Here is a 16538-nt window from a genome sequence, read left to right as displayed (position 1 = left end):
GTGTGTGTGTGTGTGTGTGTGTGTGTGTGTGTGTGTGTGTGTGTGTGAGAGAGAGAGAGAGAGAGTGTGTGTGTGTGTTGTGGGGGAGGGGAGGGAGGAGAGATAAATCCCCTCAGCCTCAGTTTGTTTTCTCATCTGTAAAATGAGAAGTATGGACAAAATGACTTCTAAATTCCTTTCATCTCTAAACTGATGAACCTATGAGCATACCTTGTGAACAGCCTCCAGCTGCAGCCTATCCAGACAGAGCTGAGAGCGTCCCTCTCCTTCCTGCATGCGAAGCACTGGTTCCCTCTGAAGCAAATCTTGGAATCCACGCTGTGGTTAAGCAGTGTTAAGTTTTAGGATATTGTCTTTATACTAAGGACCTTTGTGGGCCTCATAGTTATTCCCTACACTACAGGAACCCCCTCTTCTACCTGATTCTTTGGCTACCCATTGGCCCCAACTTACCAGGTCTGTGTCTTTGAAGAGCAGGTAGTGATGTTCAACAGTTTCAGCATAAGTTCTGGCCTTGGGAGGTCCAGGGACCACAGGTGAGGCAACATGGTGATCTTGGTCTTCAGAACCCTCCCAGTAGGGCAGCAAATCTGCCTTGTATATGGGCTATAGGGAGAGATCATAAGATTGGGATCCCAAAATATTAGAGAGTGGATGAGGGAAAAAGGAAAACAAACAAATTATAGTTCTAATAAGACTCACGGGTCTCTGAGGTTAGGATAGAAAAGGTGTAGTAATAAAGAAAATGCAGATATGGGAGAAAAGAACAAATTTAGGTCATAGGTTTGAGCTGGACCTAAAACTCCCTCACTCAAGGAAACTGAAGCCCAGAAAGATTAAATGATTTGCTCAAGGCAACACTAACAATAAGGTGGTGGGGATTCAAGTCAGGGTCTTCTGCCTCCCAATCCAGCACATTCCCACTGCATCATGTCAAAGATAAATGACTTGCCCAAGGCCACACCAGTACTAAACCAGGGCTTTAAACTCCCAAATCCAATGCTTTTTCCACTGGACCAACCCCAGCTAGAAGAAAACCTACAGTAACTTCTATTCAGACAGGCTGGAAAGGTGGATGGACTGGGGGAACCAATGGATGGCATGTCCATCAGACACTGAGATACTCACAAATCTACGCTCAGCTGGACGTTTGACATTCATCGGGTTGAGGGCCATGTCAGGCAGCACAGCAGCGATGAGCTCCCCCGACATGTCCCCTGCAGCCACTGCTCCAAGCCAGTCTGAGCCTGACAGACTCTACAAAAGACACAGGCAGCAGAGTCCTAACTGTCTTCCTAAGTGGTTACATGAGTATTACATATACAACACACTCCTCTTCCCTCTCACAGATTGCTGCTTGTCCCTCTCCTTGCTCTGTGTGATAATAAAAAAGTTCTTTGAGAGCAATTGTTCTTAACCTTCTTTGTGCCCTTTTTCAATTAAGTGAAACCTATTCAGAATAATGTTTTTAAACGTATAAAATAAAATACACAGTATTGTAAAGGAAATCAATTAAAATACAATTACCAAAAAATTTTTAAAAGCAAGGTCATGGGCCCCAGGTTAAGAACCCCTACTTAGAGTAACAAAGAGTAAGGAAAGACTCACCCAGACAGTGCCTTTTCGAGGGGCCGTGAAATAGGCCTTGAAACCAAGGAAACCAGCATCAATGTAGTGAATCCCACAAAGCCCATAGCTTTGAGAGAGAAAGAAGGGTGTCAATCCTTATGTAGCTTGAGATCAGATTCAGCCCTCAGCATCTCACTCACATTTGTCCAAAACACCCAGCACCCTTGGCACCCCCACCCACTGGACCTGGCGCCTCTAATCCCAATTCCTTCCTTTTTCCCTGCCCTACATACGATGCATAGCAGTTGTCCTGGGCCACAGTAACTCCACTGTAAGGGAGCAGCCATGCCAGCTCTGTACTTAAGAAACGTTTGATACAGTTGATAGGCTCATAGGGTCGTCGCAAGTCCCAGAATTTGATCTTACGGTCACTTCCAGCAGAGACTAGAAAGTTACTACAAAAAGATTGAAAAACAGGCCATGACTCAAGCGATCCCATAAATGTTGACCTTTACCATCCTTCATCTTCTATCTCCTTTGCTCCCCCTGTTCTATACCTATTAGCTTTGCACCACTGAAGGCAACGCACGGCCTGGTCATGGGCTGGGAGGCAGTGAAAGGGATAGAGTTTCAGGGAGCCATCTGGGAGTCGAACACGCTGCAACAATGATGTCGTGGGTAGGTTCCAGATTGCTATTGTGCCTAAGGTAGAGAACAGATACTAGTTATGAACACAACATCCCTCACTACTGTCTCCCCTCCCAGGGCCCTTGGGTCCTTTCCCTTAGCTTCAAACATTGTCAGAAAAGATTAAGTGAGACATCCTTAGTAGCTACACTTAACCCTCCCACTACAGCTACCACCTATTCAGCTTGCCATCCATCCTCAAAATACCGGTTCCACCACACACACACCCCAAATTGACAAAGTTGACAAAGAAGGAAAATGACAAATGCTAGAAGTGCTGTGGGAAAACAGGTACATTAATGCATTTTTAATGGAACTGTGAAGTAGTAGCCATTCTGGAAAAAAAAATTTTGAATTATGACCCAAAAGCTATTAAACTGTACACACACTTTGAGCCAATGATACTACTAGGTAGTAGTATTACCCCAAAGAGATCAAAGAAAGCAGAAAAGGATCCATATGTACAAAAATAGTTATAGCAGTTCTTTTTTTGTGATGGGGTACCTATCAATTTGAGAATAACTGAACAAATTATGCTATATTTATGTGATAGAGTACTATTGTGTTGTAAGAAATTATGAAGGGGATGGTTTCAGAGAAATTTGGGAAGACTCAGATGAACTGATACAGAATAAAAGGAGCAGAACCAGGAGATCAATTTATACAATAATATCATTACTGTAAAGATAAACAGCTTTGAAAGACTTAGGAACTTTGATCAATCCAATGACCAATAACAATTCCAGAGACCTCAAGATGAAACATACTACACACCTCCCAAAAGAGAAGTGATGGACTCAGAGCATAGACTGAAACATAGTTTTCTAGACATTTTATTGTTGTTGTTGCTGTTGTTGCTGTTGTTTGGTGGGGGGGGGGGTACAAGTGAGAAAACGCAGATATGAAAATAAAATAAAATTTAATTTTAAAAAAAGTTGTTTCTATGTCCACTCACCATCATAGAACCCAGCTGCCAGATGTTGATGGGGCCGAGTTGGCATCCAGGCAAGGGTGAAACACTGCCCACACTCAGAGGGCTCCCCAGCTTGTACTGAGCCCACTTGAAGAGAGGCCACACACTGTACCTGTAAGAATAAAGAAGAGTGGGTCTTAGTAACATCTATTTCAGAAGAGGCTCAGGACAGGCTTTAGTCAGAAGAGCAAGGAGGTTGTATCCAGAAAATAAGCAACAGCTGGCAAGAAGACCAATTTGAAGAAGGAAGGTTAGAGGTCAGATGGAGTATCAGCTAGAAAGAAACAGATTCTCCTACTCACCTTATAGACAGGAGGCTTGAGAGCATCTGTGAGGAAAGACAGAGACAACATGGTAAGGAACGGTAAGACAACATGGGCCTCCTTGGAGTCCTCAATAACCTATGACTTCTCTTTTTTTATCCCTTATCTCCTTATAGCTGCTTCATCGGAGACTTAGGTACCCTTCCTCCTTCCACGATCCTCTACATCCTTTCACAGGAGGGTAAAATAGCAAAAGAAGAAGGAACAGCAGGAAGAAGGGACAAAGGGTTTGGGGGGGGGGGGGACCAGAAACTAGAGAAAACATGGGACAGGAGCCCAGTGCATCCCATTCATTAGCAACAACCCTGGTAGAGCTTTTTTTTTTTTTTTTTTGCTCCAGACCCATGATTTCCCTCAGTTTTGAGAATTCCTAGTGAGGGGCTCTTTCCACCAATGCAGACTGACAAACTGTTTTGCCATTTTAGTCTGGGCTAAGTGGGGCATCGAGAAGCAACTTGTCCAGGGTCACACAGCCAGTATATGACAGAGGAAGGACACTCTGAGGCTGTCTCTCCTCAGTAGATTTACACAACTGATTAACCATGAAAGTGAGAGAAGGAAGACAATGTGAAAGTGGACAGAGGATTACAATTAGGATGTGCAGCCAATTACCAAGACAGTAAGTTAACATATATACAGTGGGAAATATCTATCTATCTATCTATCTATCTATCTATCTATATATCAGTATGTGTGGCTAGATGACAGTGTATAAAGAACACTGGGGGGGTGTGAGCCCTTTCCAAGAACCATGGTTCCCTGTGTTTTGTCTAGTACCTCCCCATGGGCCCTGAAATCCTTATTGTTACCCTTACCTTGAGGCTGAAGGGCCAGAAGTTCCTCAGGATGGGGTAGACTAAGCAGTAACACCTTCCCATCTGAACAGGCCAGCGCCAGGAGACCCAGCCGGGGCAGGAAAGGAGCCTATTGGATAAGGCCAGGGCAAGAGCCAAATCTTCAGACTCCTACCTTACCCATCTCTTCCTTTATTTCCCTTTTGGAAAAAGTCTGTTTCTTGGCTGGCCTCCCACAGAATCCAGATACTCCCACTCTCCGTTTCTACTGCCCACTACCACCCAACCCTGGGAGCTCTCAGGGCTCCTCTTGCAGACATCTAACTTAGACTCCTCTTGGACCTAAACTTGGGAGTCTAAATTCTATCCTCAATTCCTCCACAATTCAGAAAGTACCTTTCTTGAGGTGCTAGGCAACTCCCAGCCTCCACTAGGGCAGAACTTGAGGTCCCAGATGCATCCATGATCACAAGCAATGCCATAGGCAAGGTGGGCCTTACTGCTTGGGCTAGAAGGAGAAGATGAAATGGGGAGAATGAATGGAAAGTATCCTTGCCAATATATCACATTCAATGAAGCAGAAACTTGTCTTTTATGGAGGTTTCTTCCCCAGTCCCCCTATACTCTATCCCCATTCCAGTCTGCTCTCCTCTTGCAGGGTTCCCAGCCCCACCTCACCAGCTTTCTTGTGGCAGCGTCCCAAGGTCCCAGAGCTGTAGAAGCCCAGGGCCTTCATGAGGCCGGCTCAATGAATGGGTTTCATTCATGCTGGGGCTGCAGAATAGTGCCACATACTGGGAAGCAACTGCACCTTCTGGTACTGGGCACCATTCTAGTGCCCAGAGTGGTCCCCCTGTGAAGAAGGACACATCCCATCGCTCTGGATGTGGTGCCAGTGAGCTAAACCTAAGAAAAAGATAAGGTTGGGTCCATAGGTAGGACATAACTGGATTACAAGGGTTAGGGAAGTGAGGGATATAGACTAGTTCCGATTCAAACTGAGGTCACCGAAACTGGGATTATTAGTCAGGAAATGGGGAAAGTTTAATAACATAGAATAAAAAATTAAAGCATGTATACTCATTCCTCCAACACCTTACTTCTCCTACTGCCCAATTCTAATCGTGTTCTCATCTATCTTCAATAATGAATCTTGAGCCTACCATAGCCCTAGATGATTTGGCCTGGCTCCTAGAGCTCTGAACTACTACAAGGCACTCAGTGTTTGGTTGCTCCAGGTACATCGAAGAAGAAACCCTAACTTGTGTTGGCCCCAGAGCCCCCATACTCTCCCATAACCCTGGGACCACATATGACCACCCCTAGGACTGGAATGACTAGGCCTTTCCTAGGGAGAAAAAGGAGAACAAATTTTCACTATATTTCTATTTGCTACTTTCCAGTCCTCATCCCATGGGCACCTAGCAGAAATGGAAGCTAACTCCAATGCTGACCCTTCTTACCTATTTATTCTATAAAGAGTGCTATCCTCAGGAAGACCTTCCCGTTGCACAGAGAAAAGAGGAGACCTCAGCTCCTGAGGCAAGTATGACGCTGCTTCACTAGAGGAAGACAAAGGGACCAATACGCCTTCATTATATCCTCACTGGTTTGAGCTCTCCCATTTTCCTTTTGTAATTTTCTAGCCTTTCCTTTTCTTCCTGTGACTTCCTTAGCTCAAAGGACACCACTTGGGCTTACCTTTCAGATAGTAAGTGCCACTTCAAGGCTGAAGGGATCCATTCAGGGAACTCCCAGTGCGAATGGCTTTGCTCTCGGCTAAGAGGACAGGAGAAAGGGTTACCAAGAGAAGAAAGGGTAGAGCCAAGGTTCCGGAGTTTTCCCTTTCAGTCACTACTGTCATTATAACCTCACTGAAGTGTTAGTTTTTCTTCACTTCCTCGTAGTCCATTTTTGTTTTTTTGTTTTTTGCTAGGCAGTGGGGGTAAGTGACTTGCCCAGGGTCACACAGCTAGTAAGTGTCAAGTGTCTGAGGCTGGATTTGAATTCAGGTCCTCCTGACTCCAGGGCCAGTGCTCTACCCACTGTGCCACCTAGCTGCCCCCATGGTCCATTTTCTATTTTAAATCGCTCAGCTTCCCACTCTAAAATACTTCCTTTACCACGTGCTGCCCCCCTTGCCATTCCCAGGGTCTCACAGGGTCTTGGTGAGGTTGAGGCTTTTCCAAACAGGAGCCATGATAGAATTGGGAAGCCCATTGGGAGCCAGTCCCCGGCATTGTTGTTTCTGTTTCTGAAAGATAAAAGGGAAATATCTTCATATGCCTCAATTTTCTAGTAATCGTCTTTTCCCATTGGGCCCACCCAGCTTCCTACTTGCCAATCACCCAGTCACTTATTTATTTGTCCTGCCTCCTTACTTTTTTACTTAACCCCATTATCTTTTGTGAAAGTACCCTTCTGCTACCCTGCTGCCCCCTGGTCACCCTGACAGCTACATCTCTCATCCCTTTTAGTCTCGGGTTGCCCTTTCAGGTTACCCCTGAGGCAGCCGCACGAAGGCCACTCCCCCGAAGCGCTGTAAGCTCTAAGTCAGAGGAGCTCTCACTCGGGGCTTCACTTTCTTCTTCCCCTTCTTCAATCTCAGCCTGCAGTACAAAGTCTGCATCCCGGGCTGAATCATCTTCTTCCTCTTCTCCATGCCAGGCTGCCCGCCGACGGCCCTGACCCCGTTTAGGTTGGCCACCTATCTCAGGGTTCTCAGGACAAGAGACTGGGGCAGGCAATGCTGAGGAGAGCTCTTCAGCCAATTCCTGAAGGTACAGAAGTGCCCTGAGGAACAGAACCAGGTCAGGGGGCCATGGAAGACAATCAGAGATCACAATAGGGTAAAGAAGCCAAAAGAGGAAGAGAGAGAGGTAGAGATGGAAACAGAACTAAGAAAGGTATGGGCAGGGGAAAATCTGTTCAGTCTGGTGTGTTCCCACCCAGATCAAGACATGGGAGAACTTTAGTGGAATGCAGTCACAGTAGAAGTTATAAAAAAGAAACTGCCTAGCTCACAGATAAAGAAGAAGAAACTAATAAGGGGGTAGACATGTATTTGTTGAACAAAGGGAATCTCAAACCTTAAACTTCTACCTTTAGTCTTAAGACAGACCAAGATTTCATATCTGACTCAGAAGCTTACCCAAATCCTTTTTGGTCGTCTGGTACTACCCAGAAATAGCCTATTTCGAATGAGACATTAATTGTAAAGTGCTTAACACAGGCCTAGCACTTAGTAAATGCTACATAAACGTTACCTATTATTATTCTTTCTCACATCAGGCAAATTACTCCTACTGTACCCCATCATTCCCCCCAACTCAGCTTCATAATTCTCACACTTTAGCAGCCCGCCGGCGGGGTCGTGCCCCTGGCGGGGCCTCAGGATTCTCAGTCGGACTTTGTGGAGGTGGGGGTTCAGGCTGCTCTAGCCCCTTTGACAATTTCATCAATAGCAGCTCAGCTTTTGACTTTCGACCCCGCTTCTTAGGGATAGTAGTAGGGGGAGGGCCAGATTGATCCAGGGGACCAGGTCCCAGGGTCCCTGTTGGAGGGTTGGCCTGCTGTAAGGTAGACGGGCGGTCACCCTTAGCCCCCAATCCACCCTTCTTTGGGCCTCTTCGAGTCCGAACACCTTTTTTCTTGCCAGTTTTTGGAGTCTTCACCTTTGAGATCTCTGGAATCCCTGAAGGAACATCTACAGAAAAAGAGGAGAGGCTGTGGGCAAGGATCCAGGCCTCAGAGCCTCTCCACCCATGCCCAGGTCTTGATCCTGGTAGTCTTTCCCTAAGATACAAAGAAGAAAGAAAAAAAAATACTCTAGGTCAGGGGTGGAGAACCTGCAGCCTCGAGGTCACATGTGTACTTCTAGGTCCTCAAGTGTGGCCCTTTGATTGAGTCCAAGTTTTACAGAACAAATCCTTTTATTAAGGGGATTTGTTCTGTCAAGTCAAAGGGCCACACTTTGATTGAGTCCAAGTTTTACAGAACAAATCCTTTTATTAAGGGGATTTGTTCTGTCAAGTCAAAGGGCCACACTTGAGGACGTAGAGAGCCACATGTGGCCTCGAGGCTGCAGGTTCTCCACCCCTGTTCTAGGCCTATAAGAGGTCTTAATTTTAGTTGTCTTTTTCACCCTGAGGTGAGGAAATGGAGGGACTGGCTCCATACCTTGCCCTTCAGGTTTGGAGACATTCTCCTGCTCTGGGCGAGTATCCAGGTGGCCGTGTTTACTGGAGGGATCCTCAAGTCCAGGAGAGATTGAAGACGTCATTATGGAACTATCCTCACATGTGGTCTTAGCCCTGAATGTTGGGGCCTCAGAGACAAGCTGGTCTGGTACTTCTTTTCTAGGAGACTCTGTCACAGTAGTTTCCCCCATGGGGTTGGCCCCTCCCAGTGTAACGCAGCCGACCCCTAGGGCATCCATCAGCATTACTCTTCAGTGGCTACACCTGCACATATAGATGTGTATAAGTCGACCAAAGGAGTCAACTCACTGACTCCTCCGCTATTAGCTTTGATACCCTAATTCTACCTCTACACACACCCCTCACTCCCCCAGCCAAGCTTCTTCACTCTCCACCATGGTCAGCAGACTGAAATGGACAGGTTCAATCTTTCAGGAAAGGACTAACACAGGATAGTTAGAATCTAGCTATGAAAACCCTTGTGAGATAACATTTCACTCCAGAATGAATTCCGCAGGGTATAGTATAGCATTGCTACCTGTGTCTATTGCCAACCTAGACCTTGGATTTAGAAGGCATTTATGTCAGGTTTCTTATTATTTGCCAATACAACACCACCATTAATATGGGCATTTAAGGATTATGAGTGAAGGTGCTATCAGTTCATGGTGAAGAGGAGGGGTTTTGTTGCTCATTCCTATAATACCAACTGAGTTGTGTCAGAGGACCCCATTCCCCTTTTCGTGCCTAGACTCAGAACATATTTGTCCATCAGGCATGCAAGGAGCCCAGGCCAGGAAACACAGCACCTACTATGTGCCAGGCTTTGTGCTAAGATCCAGGGATGCAAAGACAAAAGTGAGACAGTCCCTGTTCTCAAGAAATGTACACTCTTGTGGGAGACTATAACATAGATAAACCAAAAATATATATAAAATAGATACCTCCCTCACAGCCAACTTGTTCTCTCCACTCATGCCACAACCACCCTAGTTCTAGCCCTCATCACCTCACCTGGGCTATGGATAACCTAACTGGTCTCTTTGTATCCAGCCTCTCCCCACATGAATCCAGCTTTCACAATCACCAAACTGATATTCATAAAGTACAAATTTGCTCATGTCACATTACATCCCTAGCTCAAGTAGCTTCAGTGATTTCCTATTACTTTGGAGATAAAATACAAATTCTTATGTCTGGCAAAGACCTTCACAATTTGGCTCCAGCTTATCTTTTCAGCCTGATTATGTATTACTTCCCCACGTAAACTGTACATTTTAGCCAAACCAGGCTACCTCCTGTTCCCAGAATGTGCCAATTCATGCACTACCTTCAAGCCTCTGCACAGTTGTCTCCCACCCTTGGAATACTCTCCCTCCTCATTCTTTCTCTTGGAAACCCTAGCTTCCTTCAAAATTCCACTGTCATGACCTTCAAAAAACCTTTCCTGATTCCTTTCTCAATTATTTTGTCTTTATTTAGTACCTATTTTACACTTACATGTACATCCTGTACCACCCCCTCCCCGAAGATTCTAAGCTTCTTGAGGGCAAGGACTGTTTCATTAAGGCACCTAGGAGATAGAATGGCAGTGGACAGAATGTTGGGTTTGGACTCAAGTATACACTAATTCAAATATGACTTTAGAAGCTTACTAGTTATGTGACTTTGGGCAAGTCACTTAATCTGTTTGTCTCAGTTTCCTCAACAATAAAATGGGGACAATAATAGCACCTACCTCCCAGGGATGTTGTGAGGATCAAATGTGATATTTGCAAAGCCCCTACATAGTAAGAACTATTTAAGTGCTAGCTGTCGTTATTTTTGTCTCCGTATCTAGCACACGGAGCTGGTGGTGCACTGGATATAGCGTGGGCCCTGGAATCAGTACCATCACCACCCCACCCCAACTCTATCTACCTCAGTTTATTCATCGGCAAAATGGGGGCACCTACTCCCCAGGGTTGTGAGAATAACATTTATAAACTGCTACATACATTGTTATATACACTAGCCACTATTATTACATCTCGGGCACTTGATAAATGCCTGCTGATGAATCTGTTCAAGACAATGGAGAGCACTGGGGCTATCTGGTACTCCATCCCTAAGACTGAAGAAAGTTGGGTCAGAGGCCAGGCCGGCAGCAAACTCGCTGAGGGTGCCCGGAAAGGTCACTCCCCTTTCTGAGCCTTAGTTTCCTCCTCTATAGAAGGAAGAAGTTGGACTCGATGGCCTCAATCTAGGATCCTGTGATGTCCTATCCCTTCTCTGGACCTCGGTCACCCCATTTGTCAAAAGGGCGGGTTGGAAGAGATGGATCCTGGGCCCCGTTAGTTCTGGCAGGCTCCGAGGGAGGCGCGAGGACCGTTAGCCACCGCTCCTATCGGGCCGGGCCCCGCGGGGTACAGGAGGGGAGTCACGTCACGGGTCAGGGGTCAGAGGCCGCGCGGTACGGCCCCGAGGGACGGGCGCGCGCAGCCCGGGGCGAAGGGTGAGGATGCGCGCGCCGCGACGGCGTTACCACTGAAGGACCAGGGGGCGGGAGTGGCGGCTCCCGCGGAGGCGGGGAGAGGGGTGAGGGGAAGGCCGATATTATTCCTAGCAAGCGGAGCAGGGGGGGAGCCATCATTCCCCCGCTACAAGGGGGAGGCGGGGAGCATGAGACGCTGTCCTCGGGCCGCGCGGCGGCTGATACCGTACACTCACCAACCACCGAAACCCGACCGGAAGTCCAAGTTCGAAGATGGCGCTGCCTGGACCACCCTGGTCGCGGACGGATGACGTAGAGGGATGCAGCCACGTCTCGTTACTACAGATAACTCGGGACACTTCAGAGTCTACCATAGACTCCCGGCGCTCCGATCTCTGATTGGCTGTCAGGGGAATGGGGTGGAGTCAACATCAGGCCGAAGGGCGTGACTTGTATCCTGGATTCCATTAGGGAATGCGGCTAAGCCTTTATGGATCCGTCCATTGAATGCATCTTACCCTCCTTGGGAAAGGTCATCTGGGAATTGTAGTCTTTTGTGGGGCTGGGTGGGTGGGGAGCATTGCACATGCGCACAGCTCTTCTCGACCTTTCAGAGATCTGTACTGAGTGCTTCTTCTTCTTCCTCTTTATTTGGTTAAATAGAGCGGGTGTCTCCTAAGCGAATGTTTCTCCTCTCCAGACACTGTGGTCCAAGGGAGTGGCGGTTGGTGAGGCCAAAGCTGGGGCAGTAGGAGGAAGTTGCACAGAAGGGTGCTCCAGGCTCGAATTTGGTGGGAACCCATAGAAATCGTTGGAAGGCGGGAGCAGCTGCTGAAAGATAAGCCTTGAGAACCTGCCAGCTGGAGGGTCTAGCCAGCAGGACGCGGAATGGGCAGGGAGGGAGGATGCTGGAGATGGGTCAGTCCATCCTGTGCTGCACATAGGGGTGGAGTCCAGCGAGGAGAGCGCCCAAGGTCAACAGCCCTGGGGCAGTGAGAGACATTTTCCTGGGTTAATGGCATCTAGCTGCTTCTCCTCCAGCCTCTCTGATGGGAGCCCGTAATCTTTCCTACCTCTTTAACAAAAAACCACTTATCTTCTTGCCTGATACCTATGAAAGTTGCAAACTTGCTTATCCTTACCTGTTACTTCAGATTTAGAATTTTTAAACAAAATACCTCTAATTCTGACCCTGCTTGTTATGCATAACCGGGAAGGGATGGAGATCTAAATTTCTAAGGTTTTATAAATTCAGTTTAAGAGTTTGCAAGAACAAACTGGGAGTTTATTGCTATGTATTGAAGAGATAAGTCTTTATTAGGTGTTTGAATGAGTGCCCCAAAAGAATGAAACATCTCTGGTAAGATACCCCAGGTAGGCAGGAGCGAGAGGCAAGCGAACAGGGTGCATTTTCTTTTCCAACCCCACAGAGACAGGAGGGTTTAAAAGAAGAGGAGTGAATTGGCCGGGCAGCACTGCCCTTGCGAAACGACAGAAGGAATTCCCTTTTAGTCCAAAGATAGGTCCCTTGCTTTGCTCGCCAGTTCCACCTGGTGGTTATAATTAGCCTTTGGCGCTATTACGGGGAGCTTGAATATTTTTCCTTTTTTTTACGCAGTGGTGACACTGAATATATTCCGCTTGGGAAACTTTTTTCTCTTTTTCTGATGCTGTTATTTTTGAGCATCAAAATGTTTATGCACTGAATTTTTTTTTGGTTCTGAATTTTTCAAAGAAATTACTTCATTTCAGTTTTTAATTTTGGTTTTACTATTTTGTTTTCAGTTTTGCCGCTTTAAATTCCATTTTTCCTTTTATGTACCTCCTTAAATTCCATTTTTCCTTTTATGTACCTCCTTTGGTGGTCTTCTAACAAGCAATCAAATGCATTTATAAACTGCTTATAAATGCAAAGTACCTGTTTCACTGCTACTACTTGTTACATTAAACATATGTTGTGATGAGAATGTGTGTACAATAGCTTTTGATTTATTAGATGCTACCAATTGAGGTTTATGAATGAAGTTGCTCTTTCTGTCATATTACTACTAATTTGCATACTTGCTTTACTATTTATTTACTAAGTGTCACGTGCAGCATTGCCTTATCATAATATATTATTTCACGGTTAGTACTTACTTGAGCAGTATCAGTTTGTTGAATACTACCATCTTAGATCAGTCTGTCAGACAGATAGGGTCTTATTTGATCAAAATATATTCTCGTATTATAGAAGTGGAGATGCAAAGGGTCTCCAGATTTTAGGAGTGGACCCAGAACATAAAAACATAGACATTGTAAAGTCATTGAAAAGAAGTGTGGTGGATAGAGTGGATAGAGTCCTTGAAGTCAGGAGGACCTGAGTTCAAATGTGACCTCAGACACATAACACTTACTAGCTGTGTAACCAATTGCCTCACACAAAAAAAAAAAAAAGAAAAAAAAAAAAAAGAAGTGTGAAAGGGTTGAGAGAGGTGGTTTGCAAGGTTAGGACTGGGAGATCACTCAGTACCCTATGCATCATTTGATCCATTCAATCATTTTAAAAGACCTTAATGTTCTAACCGTAGGAGACAGCAACTAGTCTCCAAAATTCCTCCTAAGGAGGAGTAGGAAGAATTGGTCAGGAGAGAAGAGGCCACATTGAACAAAGGGTGTGTGACAGAAAGGAAAATGAGAAGAGTACTTAAGCCAGAAAGAAAAAGCTCTCCTGTGGTCTAGGCCAAAAAGAGATATTTTGTGATAGAGAAACCTGACCCAAAAGAAAAGAAGGACAACACAACATCTACAAACAAAGCCTCAAACAAAAAATAGAGCTTGGCCACAAGATCAACCAGAATTCCTGGAAGAAATGAAGCTAGAGTTTAAAAAAGATAATACAAATGGAATGAGAGCTCTAGAGGAAAGAATTTAGAAAGAAATAGGAGCATTAGAGGAAAGACTTAGAAAGTAAATAAACAGTTTAATACAGAAGGGATAAAACCTTGCTGAAGTAACAGACTATCATAAAGATGAGAATGAACCAAACAAAAATCACTGACTGCAAGAGACAACAAGAAATACTATACCAAAGTCAAAAGACTTTTACAAAAGAAGAAAATGTAAGGTATTTCCTATTAAAAAAAAAAAAAAAGCTAATCTGGAAAACAGATCACAGAGAAAAAAATCTAAGAATCACTGCACTACCTGAAAGCCACAACCAAAAAGAAAGCCTGGATACCATCTTTCAAAAAACCGTGAATGAGGGGGCAAAGCCGAGATGGCAGAGGAAAAGCAGTGACTTGCTTGAGCTCTCCCCCAAACCCCTGCAAATACCTGTAAAAAATGGCTTTAAACAAATTCTAAAGCAGCAGAACCCACAAAAAGACAGAGTGAAACAAATTTCTAGCCCAAGACAACCTAGACGGTTGATCGGAAAGGTCTGTCATGCCAAGTTGGGAGAGGAACGCAGTTCAGCTTGGGCGCGCAGGCAAAACAGACCTCAGCAAACCTGGAGCAAGCTTCAGAGGACTGAATCATGGGCAGCTGTGGTGGTTTCCAGATTTCTGAACCCACAAACACAAAAGACAACTTAGAAGGTCAGTAGGAAAAGTCTGTGATTGCGGTAAGAGAGAAGGTTGGTCCTAGCCCCAAGTCCCCTCTCGCGGCCCCAGGGCAGTGGCTGCTTCCAGAGCTTCAGCTTCGGGCCCACAGACTGAGGGGGAATTGAATGACTGATCAGAGGGGAATTAAAGGGATCTCTTTGCTGGTGCAGGATTCTCTTGCTTTGCCCATGCTTAGATCTGGGTCACAGTTCAGGATGGCGGTCCTGGGGAGAGAACAAATGCTGGCATGGTGGAGCTTATAGTGGTGGTGGAGAGGAAATCCTCCTCACAGTTCCAAGGCAGAAAAGAGTGCTGTGGTCACTTGTAGACCAGAGCACAGGCCAGGAAGGAAGTAAACACCTCGCCCTTGATCATACCACCTTGGAAGAACTGAAAATTTACAAGTCCCTAGAAGTATCTCTGAAAACAGCTGCACAAAACTCCCAAAGTTTGGTTCAGTACATTCTCCACACTGGAAGCAGGCCCCTACCTTAACAAAGAGTTTATAACTCAAGTAATTAGCTGGGATCTCCAGCAAACCTCGAAAAAAAAGTCAGACCATAGAATCTTTCTTTGGTGACAAAGAAGACCAAAACATACAACCAGAAGAAGACAACAAAGTCAAAGCTCCTACATCCAAAGCCTCCAAGAAAAATATGAATTAGTCCCAGGCCATGGAAGAGCTCAAAAAGGATTTTAAGAAGCAAGTAAGAGAAGTAGAGGAAAAACTGGGAAGAGAAATGAAATTGATGCAAGAAAATCATGAAAAACAAGTCAACAGCTTGCTAAAGGAGGCCCAAAAAAATATTGAAGAAAATAACACCTTAAAAGATAGCCCAACCCAAATGGCAAAAGAGGTCCAAAAAGTCAATGAGGAGAAGAATGCTTCAAAAAGCAAAATTGGCCAAATGGAAAAGGAAGTCCAAAAGCTTGCTGAAAAAAATGCTTCCTTAAAAATTAGAATGGAGCAATTGGAAGCTAGTGACTTTATGAGAAATCAAGACACTGTAAAACAAATCCAAAAGAATGAAAAAATAGAAAACAATGTGAAATATCTCACTGGAAAAATAACTGACATGGAAAATAGATCCAGGAGAGATAATTTAAAAATTATTGGACTATCTGAAAGCCATGATCAAAAAAAGAGCCTAGACATCAGCTTTCAAAAAATTATCAAGAAAAAATGCCCTGATATTTTAGAACCAGAGGGCAAAATAGAAATTGAAAATATCCACCAGTCACCTCCTGAAAGAGATCCCCAAAGGAAAATTCCTAAGAATATTATAGCCAAATTGTAGAATTCCCAGATCAAGGAGAAAATATTGCAAGCAGCCAGAAAGAAACGATTCAAGTATTGTGGAAATGCAATCAAGATAACACAAGATTTAGCAGCTTCTATATTAAGGGACCAGAGGGCTTGGAATATAATATTCCAGAGGGCAAAGGAGATAGGATTATAACCCAGAATCACCTAACCAGCAAAACTGAGTATAATCCTTCAGGGGAAAAAAATGGATATTCAGTGAAATAGAGGACTTTAAAGCATTCTTGATGAAAAGACCAGAGCTGAAGAGAAAATTTGACTTTCAAATACAAGACTCAAGTGAAACATGAAGAGGTAAACAGGAAAGAGAAATCATAAGGGACTTATTATGGTTGAACTGTTTACAATCCTGCATAGAAAGATGATATTTATAACTCATGAGACCTTTGTCAGTATTAGGGTAGTTGGAGGGAAAAAATTATATGTATGTATATAAATAGATAAATAGAGGGCACAGGGTGAGTTGAAAATGAAGGGGTGATATCTGGAGAATAAAATTAAGGGGTGAGAGAGGATCATACTGGGAGAAGGAGAAAGGGAGAAGTAGAATGGGGTAAATTATCTCACATAGAACAGACAAGAAAAGGCTTTTTACAGTGGAGAGGAAACGGG

At 44.8% G+C, this 16538-nt stretch overlaps 1 protein-coding gene across 2 annotated transcripts in view; it reads right to left on the bottom strand.

Moving 5' to 3' along the window:
• Positions 1-11534, bottom strand: part of GTF3C2 (general transcription factor IIIC subunit 2) — a 12514-nt gene extending 980 nt beyond the window's left edge. Inside the window, exons 1-18 of one of the 2 annotated variants that reach the window (XM_027850516.1) lie at positions 11255-11534; positions 8526-8809; positions 7695-8052; positions 6848-7139; positions 6506-6600; positions 6048-6125; positions 5810-5908; positions 5025-5252; positions 4743-4854; positions 4368-4476; positions 3532-3557; positions 3212-3341; positions 2127-2271; positions 1863-2024; positions 1609-1696; positions 1129-1257; positions 454-606; positions 211-318 (exon numbers count right to left, since the gene is read on the bottom strand). In XM_027850516.1, coding sequence (XP_027706317.1) covers positions 211-318; positions 454-606; positions 1129-1257; positions 1609-1696; positions 1863-2024; positions 2127-2271; positions 3212-3341; positions 3532-3557; positions 4368-4476; positions 4743-4854; positions 5025-5252; positions 5810-5908; positions 6048-6125; positions 6506-6600; positions 6848-7139; positions 7695-8052; positions 8526-8790 — 2577 coding nt within the window. In that variant the 5' untranslated portion in view covers positions 8791-8809; positions 11255-11534. The remainder of the gene's footprint in view (positions 1-210; positions 319-453; positions 607-1128; positions 1258-1608; positions 1697-1862; positions 2025-2126; positions 2272-3211; positions 3342-3531; positions 3558-4367; positions 4477-4742; positions 4855-5024; positions 5253-5809; positions 5909-6047; positions 6126-6505; positions 6601-6847; positions 7140-7694; positions 8053-8525; positions 8810-11254) is intronic. The other variant, XM_027850517.1, reaches the window with a different exon arrangement.
• Between the last annotated feature and the right edge of the window lie 5004 nt (positions 11535-16538).

Source organism: Vombatus ursinus, unplaced genomic scaffold (genome assembly GCF_900497805.2).
Source record: "Vombatus ursinus unplaced genomic scaffold, bare-nosed wombat genome assembly UNPS02009062.1, whole genome shotgun sequence".
Classification (NCBI taxonomy): domain Eukaryota; kingdom Metazoa; phylum Chordata; class Mammalia; order Diprotodontia; family Vombatidae; genus Vombatus; species Vombatus ursinus.
The sequence above is the reverse complement of the archived record's forward strand: the minus strand, read 5'-3'. Positions and strand labels throughout refer to the sequence as shown.